This window comes from Mobula hypostoma, chromosome 11 (assembly GCF_963921235.1).
Source record: "Mobula hypostoma chromosome 11, sMobHyp1.1, whole genome shotgun sequence".
NCBI lineage: Eukaryota > Metazoa > Chordata > Chondrichthyes > Myliobatiformes > Myliobatidae > Mobula > Mobula hypostoma.
Genome location: NC_086107.1, coordinates 13,771,465 through 13,783,913, shown reverse-complemented (window position 1 = coordinate 13,783,913; position 12,449 = coordinate 13,771,465). Strand labels below are relative to the sequence as shown.

The following is a 12,449-nucleotide window of genomic DNA, read 5'->3' as shown; positions in this document are numbered from 1 at the left end:
CAAATCCTACATGAGGACTCCCAAGTCCCCCTGCGCCTCTGATATTTGAATATCTCCCTGTTCAGAAAATAATCTACTTCGGGCCGTCATCTATAAGGAGACTGTACTCCTCCCCATGAATGTGTTCATTTCCTCCCACAGTCCAAAGATGTAACAGTTAGTAGGTTAATTGGTCAGTGTAAATCGTCCAGTAATTATGCTCAGGTTATATCGATGGATTGCTGCATAGTATCGCTAAATAGATAAAAATAAATGAATAAATTTATTCCTTCTACCAAAGTGCATGACCATGTACTTTCCTACACTATATTGATCTGTCTCTACTTTGCCCATTCTCTTAATCTGTCTAAGTCCTTCTGCAGACTCCTCAGTTCCTCAGCACTACCTGCCCCTCTGCCTATCTTTTTGTTATCTGCCAGATTGGCAATGAAGCCATCAATTCTGTCACCAGCAGCCCACCAGAAAAGGCCCCTTTATTCTGACTCTTTACTTCCTGCCAGTCAGCCAATCTTCTATGCATGCTAGTATCTTTCAAGGTCCCACACAGGAGATTAGTGTGCAAACTTAAAGCACACAGTATTGGGGGTAAGGTATTGGTGTGGGTGGAGAATTGGTTAGCAGACAGGAAGCAAAGAGTGGGAATAAACGGGACCTTTTCAGAATGGCAGGCGGTGACTAGTGGGGTACCGCAAGGCTCAGTGCTGGGACCCCAGTTGTTTACAATATATATTAATGACTTGGATGAGGGAATTAAATGCAGCATCTCCAAGTTTGCGGATGACACGAAGCTGGGTGGCAGTGTTAGCAGTGAGGAGGATGCTAAGAGGATGCAGGGTGACTTGGATAAGTTGGGTGAGTGGGCAAACTCATGGCAGATGCAAATTAATGTGGATAAATGTGAAGTTATCCACTTTGGTGGCAAAAATAGGAAAACAGATTATTATCTGAATGGTGGCCGATTAGGAAAAGGGGAGGTGCAACGAGACCTGGGTGTCATTATACACCAGTCATTGAAAGTGGGCATGCAGGTACAGCAGGCGGTGAAAAAGGCGAACGGTATGCTGGCATTTATAGCGAGAGGATTCGAGTACAGGAGCAGGGAGGTACTACTGCAGTTGTACAAGGCCTTGGTGAGACCACACCTGGAGTATTGTGTGCAGTTTTGGTCCCCTAATCTGAGGAAAGACATCTTTGCCATAGAGGGAGTACAAAGAAGGTTCACCAGATTGATTCCTGGGATGGCAGGTCTTTCATATGAAGAAAGACTGGATGAACTGGGCTTGTACTCGTTGGAATTTAGAAGATTGAGGGGGGATCTGATTGAAACGTATAAGATCCTAAAGGGATTGGACAGGCTAGATGCGGGAAGATTGTTCCCGATGTTGGGGAGGTCCAGAACGAGGGGTCACAGTTTGAGGATAGAGGGGAAGCCTTTTAGGACCGAGATTAGGAAAAACTTCTTCACACAGAGAGTGGTGAATCTGTGGAATTCTCTGCCACAGCAAACTGTTGAGGCCAGTTCATTAGCTATGTTTAAAAGGAAGTTAGATATGGCCCTTGTGGCTACAGGGGTCAGGGGGTATGGAGGGAAGGCTGGGTTCTGAGTTGGATGATCAGCCATGATCATAATAAATGGCGGTGCAGGCTCGAAGGGCCGAATGGCCTACTCCTGCACCTATTTTCTATGTTTCTATGTTTCTTGTAATTCCATGGGCTCTTACCTTTTTAAGCAGCCTTATCTGCAGCACCTTGGCCAAAAGCCTTCTGAAAATCCCAGTAGACAACATCCATTGACTATCCTTTGTCTATTTTTTTATTTTCTCTCAGAATTCTGACAGATGTGTCAGGCAAGATTTCCCCTTAAGGAAACCATGCTGGCTTTGGCCTACTTTATGAAGTGCCTCGAGGTATCCCAAAACCTCATCCAAAAACTTCCTAACCACTGAAGTCAGGCTAGCAGGTTTATAATTTCCTTTCTTCAGCTTGCTTCCTTTCTTAAAGAGTAGAGTGACATTTGCAATTTTCCAGACCTCTAGAAACATTCCAGAATCTAGTGATACCTTAAAAGATCATTACTAATGTCTCCACAATTTATTTCGCTACCTCTTTCAGAACCTTGGGGTGCACACTCTCTGGTCCGAAGGCTGGTTCAAGTTCAAAGTAAATTTTAGAAGTACATAAATGTTACCATAAACATCCCTGAGGTTTATTTTTCTGGTGGGCATAGGTAGTAAATCCACAAAATATAATAGAAACATAAATGAAGACCACACCCAACAGGATGGATAAACAACCAATGTACAAATACAAGAGAAAAATAATAATAAATAAAAGAAACTAAGAGTCCAGATGACTTACCTACATTCAGACCCTTCTCCTTCCCAAACACCTTCTCCTTAGTATTAGCAACTACACCCACTTTTTCCCCCCAACACTCTTCAATTTCTGGCATACTACTAGTGCCTTCCACAGTGAAGACTGACACAAAATACTTATTAAATTCATCTGCCATATCTTTATCCCCCATTACTACTGTACCTCTCCAGTGTCATTTTCCAGTGGTCCAATATCAATTCCTCAAACTTGTGTCCTCTTCAGCATAAGAGGCAAAGGATTCAGATATGTGGGAATGTCACTACTGTCAGTGCTATCATTTCTAAATGGTATTTTCCTTGATTGTTACTGGATCTAAATCCTAGTCCTTCACCAGAAGAACATCAGTGGTTCCAACAAATGGCTCTCCACCATCTGATCATAAGGTGTTAGACATTTCGCAGAATTTAGACATTTGGCCCATCAACTCTGCTCCACCATTTCATCATGGCTGATCCCATTTCATCTCTAAGCCCCAATCTCCTGCCTTCTCCCTGTATCCCTTCACGCCCTGACTAATCAAGAATCGATCAACCTCTGCGTTAAATATACATAAAGACTTGGCCTCCATAGCAGCCTGTGGCAAAGAATTCCACAGATTCACCACTCTCTAGCTAAAGAAATTCTTCCTCTAAAAGGACGCTCCTCTATTCTGAGGCTGAGTCCTCTGGTCTTAGATACTCTCACCATAGGAAACATCCTCTCCACATCCACTCTATCAAGGCCTTTCATCAATAGGTTTCAATGAAATCACCCCTCATTCTTCTGAATTCCAGTGAATACAGGCCCAGAGCCATCAAACACTCTTCATATGACAAGCTATTCAATCCTGGAATCATTTTCATGAATCTCCTTTAAACCCTCTCCAGTCTCAGCACATTCTTTCTAAGATAAGGGGGCCAAGCCCGTTCACAATGCTCCAAATGAGGCCTCACTAGAGCATTATAAAGTTTCAACATTACATCGTTGCTTTTTTATACTAGTCCTCCTGAAATGAATGCTAACATTGCATTTGCCTTCCTCAACACAGACTCAACCTACAAATTAATCTTCTGGAATCCTGCAACAAGGACTCCCAAGTCCCTTTGCACCTTTTTTTTTGGTACTTGATCTCCATTTAGTAAATAGTCAACCATTCTCTTCTTCTACCAAAATGCATGGCTATACACTTCCCAACGCTGTATTCCAACTGCCACTTCTTTGTCCATTTCCTAATCTGTCTAAGTCCTTCTGTAGCCCCTCTACTTCCTCAGAATTACCTGCCCCTCCACCTATCTTCGTATTGTCCACAAACCTAGCCAGAAAGCCATCAATTCCATTATCCAAATCGTTGACATATAATGTAAAAAGAAGAGGTCCCAGCATAGCCCGCTATGGAACACCACCAGCCACCGGCAGCCAACTAGAAAAGTCTCCCTTGATTCCCTGTCTTTGCCTCCTGCCAATCAGCTAATGCTCTTTCTATGCTAGTAACTTTCCTGTAATACCATGGGCTCTTAACTTGTTAAGCAGCCTTAAGTGTGGCATGTTGTCAAAGGCCTTCTAAAAGTCCAAGTACACAGCATCTGCCAATTCTCCTTTGACTATCCTGCTTGTTATTTCTTCAAAGGATTTCAACACATTTGTCAGGAAAGATTTTCTCTTAAGGAAACCATGCTGACCACAGCCAATTTTATCATGTACCTCCAACTACCCCAAAACCACATCCTTACAATCGATTTCAATATCTTCCCAACCACTGAGGTCAGACAAACTGGCCTATAATTTCCTTTCTTCTGTCTCTCTCCCTTCTTGAAGAGTGGAGTGACATTTGCGATTTTCCATTCCTCCAGAACCATGCCAGAATCAATTGATTATTGAAAGATCATTTCTAATGCCTCCAAAATCTCTTTAGCCACCTCTTTTAGAGCCCTGGTGTGTAGACCATCTGGTCCAAGTGATTTATTTACCTTCAGACCTTTCAGCTTCCCATGAACCTTCTCCCTAGTAATGACAATCTCACACACTTCCACCCCTTGACACTCTTGAACTTCTAGTAAACTGCCCATCAACTCCTGACAATCCCAATTTAACCCTAACCCAATCGCAGGACAATTTAGAATGACCAATTAACCCACTAACCAGTACATTTTTGGATTGTGGGAGGAATCCGGAGCGCCCGGAAAAAGCCCACACATTCCACAGGGAGGACGTACAGAGACTCCTTACAGAGGATGACAGAATTGAACTCTGAACTCCGACGTCCCGAGCTGTAATAGCAGTGTGCTAACCGTTATGCCACGTGGTCTTGTCTGAGGAAACAATTCCTTCTTATCTACTCGGTATGCACAATAAAGGGACTGTGGTTAGAACATGGAGGGTGGGCAGAGGCAGCCATTGAGTGTATTGTCTTGCTGTGACATTGTTAATTTTTAATCAAATGTCTTTGAAGTATGATGTTCAGCCACAGTTACCGTACTACATATGAAATATTAAGCACTCACCCTAACTCGTGTAAAAGTACAAGCTGGAATAAAGGTTGGCAAATCTCACAATCTGAATTAAATTATAAAGGCCTTTGAAGTAAGGATGTCACACCAATATAACTAGAAGCATTGTAAGTTAATGAAATAAAATTACAAACTGGTGTTAGAAAAGTTTAAACATGAGAAAATCTGCAGATTGTGTCTTTATTCACTCTTCTTGCTAATGAAGGGAATATTGAAATGCCCACTTAAACGATATCTGAGCACTGTGCGTTAGTCCTGATGAAGTGGCTTGATCACTTCATTTCTAACATCCTGTCCTGCACAAACATGAGAAAATCTGCGGATGCTAGAAATCCAAAGCAACACACAGCAACTATGGAAAGGAATCTAAAGTCAACGTTTCAGGCCAAGTCTCTTCATCAGGACTGGAAAGGAAGGGGGAAGATGCCAGAATAAGAAGGTGGTGATGGGGGAGGGGAAAGAGGACAAGTTAGAAGGTGATGGCTGAAGCCAGGTGGGTAGGGGAGGGGGGGAATGAAGTAAGACGCCAGGATCTAATAAAAGTATGCTGTCGTATTCCATAAATGCAAGAGATTCTGCAGATGCAGGAAATCCAGAGCAACAAACACAGAATGGTGGAGGGACTCAGCAGGCCAGGCAGCATCTGTGGAAAAGAGTAGACAGTCAATGTTTCGGGCAACGACCCTTCCAGGATTGGAAATGTTTGGCAGAATTCCCAAAGCAGGATTTTGGAAAACTCTGACGCAGTTGTGTGATGTTTCAGTTGCTGGACTCTCACTCATTGATCCAGGTACATGAGTTCAAATCCCACCATGGTTACTGGAGAGTTAACTCGCGTGTTCATGTGTCAGTAATAGTAGCTAACAGACCTGGCAAGGGCCTGCCTGTTTCAGGGGAGGAACTGTCCCATCCTTGCCCACTGCACCTACTGAGGCTGGTTCTGCCCTGATTTGGAGATCACGAAAAGGCAGTAAATGCTGGTCCTACCACTGGCATCTATGACCTCATAGCAAATTGAGAACCCTACAACATTTTTTAAATAATGTAAAAGTGGTGATGGAATCACCTCATGGTATCTCCCGGTCCTATTTCTAATTAATGCCACCTATCCTCTTTCCACACAACCTATCTTCACCAGATCCTAATATTTGTATTCAAATGTTTTCAAAGGAAATAGATGAGTCATGGCATTATCATATCTTCACAAATTTCAAGAGTTCTACCTTGCTGAAGCCAAGCAGCAATTCTCAGACACCTCCTCACACCTACTCTCGAAGTGGAACCCACTCTGGACAACCGGAAAATTGTCTCTGACTGTGTCACTGACCTCATTAAGTCTGGAGAACTCCCATCCACTGTGACCAGACTCATAGTTTCCTTATCCCACATTCCTCACTTTTTCATCACCTACCCAAGATCCACAAATATTATGGTCTAGTTGGGCCTATTGTCTCTGCTTGTTCCTGACCCACTGAACTCATACCATCATACCTCAACTCCATTTTATGTTTCTTGGTTCAATCCCTTCCCACCTATATCTGCAACACTTCTCATGCTCTCAGTCTCCTCACTAGCTTTCAACTCCCTGGCCCTGACCACCTTATTTTCGCCATGGATGTCCAGGCACTATACACTTCTGTTCCCTGTCATTGGCACCAATCTCTCTCAATAAAAGAAGCAACCAGCTCTCCTCCACCACCACCCTCCTCCATCTGGTAGAACTGATCCTCATCATCAACAATTGTTCCTTTGGCTTCTCCCACTTTCTCCAGACTTGAGGGATAGTCATGGGTATCCATATGGGCCCCAGCTATGCCTGCCCCTTCGTTAGTTATGTAGAACATCCATGTTCCGATCCTTCCCCGGTAATGCTCCCCAACTCTTCCTCTGCTACATTGGCGACTGCATTGATGATGCTAGTGCACCCATGCTGAGCTCGTCGATTTCATCAAACTTGCCTCCAACTTCTACCCTGCCCTTGCATTCACTTGGTCCATTTCTGACACCCCCTGCCCCTTCCTCGATCTCCTTGTCTCCATTTCTGGAGAGAAACTATCGACCGACATCTTTCATAAACCAACCAATTCCCATAGTTGTCTTGGCTATAACTATTCACACCCTGTTTTCTGTAAAATGCTATTTCCTTTTCTCAGTTCCTTCATCTCCACTACATCTGTTCCCAGGATGTGACTTTCCTTTCCAGGACATCAGAAATGTCGTCCTCCTTCAAGGAACCAGCTTACTCTTCCTCCACTACTGATGCTGCCCTCACCCGCATCTCCACCGTTTCTCAAACATCCACACTCACCCCATCTTCCCGCCGCCTTAACAGTGATAGAGTTCCTCTTGTCCTCGCCTACTACCCCATGAGCCTTCGCATCCAGCACATCATCCTCTGCAATTTCGGCCATCTTCAAAGGGATCCTACCACCAAGATATCTTTACTCCTTCCCCCACCCACTCTCTGCTTTCCACAGGGATTGCTCCCTCCATGATTCCCTTGTCCATTTGTCCTTCCCCAACAATCTCCCTCCTGGCACTTATCCCTGAAAGTGGCCTAAGTACTACACCTGCCCATTTCCCTCGTCCCTCAGCTCCACTCAGAACTCCAAACAGTCCTTCCAGGTGGGGCAACACTTCACCTGTGAATCTGCTGGGGTCAATTATTGTGTCTGGTGCTCCCAATGCAGCCTCCTTCACATTGGTAAGACCCATCGCTTTGTAGAGTACCTCCATCAGTTCACCAAAAGAACTTCCCAGTGTCCAAACATTTTAATTCCAACTCCTATTCCCATTCCGACATGTCAGTCCATGGTCTCCTCTTGTGCCACAATGAGGCCACTCTCAGGTTGAAGAAGCAAGACCTTGTATTCCATCCGGGTATCCTCCAACCTGATGGCATGAATATCAGTTTCTCCTTCTGGTTTAGAAAAAAATTCCCTCCCCATCCCCTCTTCTTCTATGCTGTACTGTTGCCACTGCCTATCACCTCCCTGTGGGTCCCCTCCTTCCCCTTCTCCTAATGTCCACTCTCCTCTCCTATCAGATTCCTTCTTCCCAGCCCTTTACCTTTCCCACCATCTAGCTTTCCTCTTTGCCCTCCCCCACCTTTTTATTCTGGCATTTTCCCCTTCCTTTCTAGCCCTGATGAAGTGTCCAGGCCTGAAACATCGACTATTTATTTATTTATTTCCGTAGAAACAGCCTGACCTGTTGAGTTCCTCCAGTATGTTGTGTGTTTTGCTCAAGAATTCAAAGTTAATTTATTATCAAAGTACATACAGTATATGTCATCTCATACAATCCTGAAATCTATTTACTTGCAGGCATTCACAGTAGGACAAAGAAATACAATAGAATCAATGAAAAACTGCATGCAAACAAAAACGGTCAAGCAATCAATGTGCAAAAAACAACAGATTTGTAAATAAAACAAAATTAAAAAATAAATAAATTATACTGAAAACTTGAGTTGTAGAGTCAGTGAAAGTAAGCCATAGCTTGTGAAATCAGTTCCGTTTTGGGGTGAGTGAAGTTATCTACTCTGGTTCAGGAGTCTGATGGTTGAGGCGTAATAATTGTTCCTGAACCTGGTGGTAAGGGACCTAAGGCTCCTGTATCTCCATTCTGATGGCAGCATTGAGAAGAGGTGGAGATCCTTGATGATGGATGCTACTTTCCTCTGATAGAACTCCTTGTAGATGTGCTCAGCAGTGGGGAGGGCTTTACCTGTGATGGACTGGGCTGCACCCACTACCTTTTGTAGGCTTGTCCGTTCAATGGCATTGGTGTTTCTGTGCCACGCATGACACAACCAGAAATCAGATATATAAAAAGAAATGTCCTAAGGTTGATTTGGATTGGGTTTTAATTTTGTATCTTAACAGACTTGTAGAGAGCTTTCATAAACAGCAGTGGTCTTTTCAGTTCACTTTAGTAATGCTGACAGAAATATGTAATTGGAAGCATGGCAACACTTGTAGGCTACCCCAGCTCATCCTTGGATTTTGTAGATCATTAATAACAAACAACAAATTTTACTGTAGGTTTTGATGTGCATGTGACAAATAAAGCTAATTTTATCTTTATCTAACTGGTACTCTGTAAAATGGTCTACCATGTCACTGACAAATTTAACCAACTTCATTGAGCAAGGCCAGTGATCCAGGCAAGTTGCTCATCTCAAAGTCCCATTCTTGCAGGTTTGTCAGAAGGCAGAATATGTATTTGCAGCACGTGGTTTGCTCATTGAGCCATGATGAGTTAACTTAAGCACTGAACTTGTGACCTGCAATATTGCAAGAAGTGATGTTGTGGAATTCTTTGCCACAGGCAGTTGTGGAGGCCAAGTCTTTATGTTTATTTAAGGCAAAGTTTGATAGATTTGTGATTGGTCAGGGCATGAAGGGATACAGGGAGAAGGCAAGAGATTGGGGCTGAGAGGAAATTTGGATCAGCCATGATAGAGCAGACTCAATGGCCTAATTCTGCTCCTATTGTAGGCCTCCGTTAGTCTCGTGAGACCATGGATTTGCGCCTTGGAAGGTTTCCAGGGCGTAAGCCTGGGCAAGGTTGTATGGAAGACCGGCAGTTGCCCATGCTGCGTGTCTCCCCTCTCCACGCCACTGATGTTGGCACCAGTGTTGTTGCAGAGCAATGAGTGGCTAAGTGCCTTGCTAAAGGACACACACACAGCCTCAGCCAAGGCTCGAACAAGCGACCTTCAGATAACTAGATGAACACCTTAACCACTTAGCCACACGCCACACTCTGCTCCTATATCTTATGGTCTTAACATGGATTAACACTAGGTGCCAGTTTTCCTTCTAAGTTAATTGATAGACTTGCAACATCCAATATAGTTGCATTCATCTCTTTAAAAATTTTTGTGAATAAAACCAGTGCTGAAGGCGCACAGAAAGTTTGACAGCATCTGTGAACAGAGAAATGGTTAAACTTTCAATATTCAAATAGCTAAGATTTAATTTTCAGTTATATATTATTCAATTCAGACTGTTAGATTGTTAGAAGACTGGGTACTTAGTTAGGTACCTCATGTACCTAATAAAGTGGCCGCTGAGTGTATGTTTGTGGTCTTCTGCTGCAGTAGCCCATCCATGTCAAGATTTGACATGCACATTCAAGGATGCTCTTCTCTACACTACTGTTGTAACATATGGTTATTTGAGTTATTGTTCTTTTCTTGTCAGCTTGAACCAATCTGGCTATTCTTCTTTGGCCTCTCTCATTAACAAGGCTTTTTTGCCCACAAAACTGCTGCTCACTGTAAATTCCAGAGAATTTGTTTGTTTATTTATTTATTGAGATACAGCACAGAATAGGCCCTTTGAGTGACACCACCCAGCCAATCCCCTTATTTAATCCTTGCCTAATCATGGGACAATTTATAACAACCAATTAACCCACCAACCAGTACGTCTTTGGACTATGGGAGGGAACTGGAGCACCCGGAGGAAACCCACATGGTCACGGAGAACATACAAACTCCTTACAGGCAGCAACAGGAATTGAACTCGGGTCGCTGCTACTGTAAAGCAGTGTGCTAACTTCTACGTTAGTGTGCCACGCTGTTGTGTGAAAATCCCAGGAGATCAGCAGTTTCTGAGGTACTCAAATCACAATCATTCCACAGTCATAGTCAAATTTTTCACCTATCTTCCCTATTCTGATGTTTGGCCTGAAAAAGAACAGAACCTCTTGACCATGTCCACATGCTTTCATGCATTAAGTTGTTGCCACATGATTGACTGATTAGATATTTGCATTAACAAGCAGGTGTGCAGATATACCTAATAAAGTATCTGCTGAGGGTATACTTAGTGAGTAGCATATTGGTGCATTCAGAAACCCGCCATCTCTTGGTAGGTATTGCAACGTATCCATGTCAACAACTCCAGTTTGCCAGTGATAGGTTTCCAAAGATATTAGAGATCTTGGATTTTTAACCAAAGCTCTCTGCTTTCTCTAGATCGGCCTGACATTTGCAATCGTCTTTGGAGTGATCCTGTATCGAATCTCCACGGCAGCGGCTATGGCCGTGAGCCCTGATCAATATGCCAAAGCTAATGTCCGAGTCATTGTCACGGCTACTGCAGTCATCATAAATCTGGTGGTCATTCTTATTTTGGATGAAGTCTATGGTGCTGTTGCTCGATGGCTGACAAAAATTGGTAAGTATACAATTTTTTCCAAGGTAAACTTTAGCCACTGTTGGATCTCTGTTTATTTTTCTGATCCTTGGGGTTCTTTCAGGAGTTAGGAATGATGAGCAGTCTTAATTTCAACTATTGTTTACTTTATAATACAAACAAACATACAAATATTAAGCAAACGAAATAAATAGCTGAGAAACAATGCAGAGAGGTAAAAATGAAAACAACAGATAAAGAAGTAAAAGAATAAAGATGGCGCCTCTATAAAATCCATCTCTTTTATAGATAAGATGAGGAAAACCCTTAGGTAGAAATAAACTAGTTAATAGGCTAGATAATTAAAACAGTTACGTCATATGGGTAATGTTCTAATACTTAGCCAATGAAAAATGAGAAAGGTGATAAAACGTTAGTTTAACTTCTACATCACTTTCTGCCAGTGAGTGGGGATGAACCACCACATACTAAATACTTGAGTTGGTTAAAAAGTACAAATGTTATAAAAAGTATCTCTTTTTTTTTAAAAAAAAAAGTGTTTTCTAATACCACAATACTGATTCCTAAACTTTTTTGGATATTTGTTTATCAACATGGCGAGAAATTTCAAGACTGACTGGAGCTATATATGTTTGAAGTGCCATTCAACTCCCTTTTCTGAGTTATATTTCCCCATGAAGTCCAGAATCACCCGTTTCAGATGAATAGACAAAGATGGTGCTTGCTTTCATCTCAGGTAGTTCAGATTTTAATTTTCCCTCCCGAAACTAGTGGATACAGCCCTGTCCATCAGAAGGGAAAAAACCTTCCCACCATTGAGCACATCTGCTAGGAGCACTGCCACAGGAAAGCAGCGCCCATCTGCGAGTACCCCCACTGTCCAGGCCATGCGCTCTTTTCACTGCTGCCATCAGGAGGGAGGAACAAGAGCCTCAGGTCCCACACCACCAGGCTCAGGAACAATTATTACCTTTCAACCATCACTATCGTGGACAATCTCACTCACCACAATTTTGAACTGATTCCACAAACCATGACTCACTTTCAAGGACTCTCCAACTCATGATCTCAGTTTTATTTATTTATTTATTTGCACTGTTTGTCTTCTTTAGCACATTGGTTGCTTGTCACTCTGTGTACGTAGTTTCTCGTTTATTCTACTGTGAACGCCTGCAAGAAATGTCGATAATAAATTTATTTTGAACTTTTGAACTTTGAGATAAATCACCATCAAATTCTGCTGCTCCTCCCCAGTTCCTCAGCACAGAGCTTAGTGATCTCAGGAATGTTGTACCATGGTTTACTGCATATCTCAAATTAAATCTTTGCTTGCTTTCTTTGGACCATTTTGTAGCTGTTGAAAATGTCATTATTATTAGCAATGTGCACTGCATGAACAGTGACCCACCGATATTCC

At 42.8% G+C, this 12,449-nt stretch overlaps 1 protein-coding gene across 1 annotated transcript in view; it reads left to right on the top strand.

Moving 5' to 3' along the window:
* The window catches only part of ano1a (anoctamin 1, calcium activated chloride channel a), a 295,780-nt gene that overhangs the window by 218,489 nt on the left and 64,842 nt on the right, over positions 1 to 12,449 (top strand). The window contains exon 19 of the mRNA XM_063061696.1: positions 10,852 to 11,053. Coding sequence (XP_062917766.1) covers positions 10,852 to 11,053 — 202 coding nt within the window. The remainder of the gene's footprint in view (positions 1 to 10,851; positions 11,054 to 12,449) is intronic.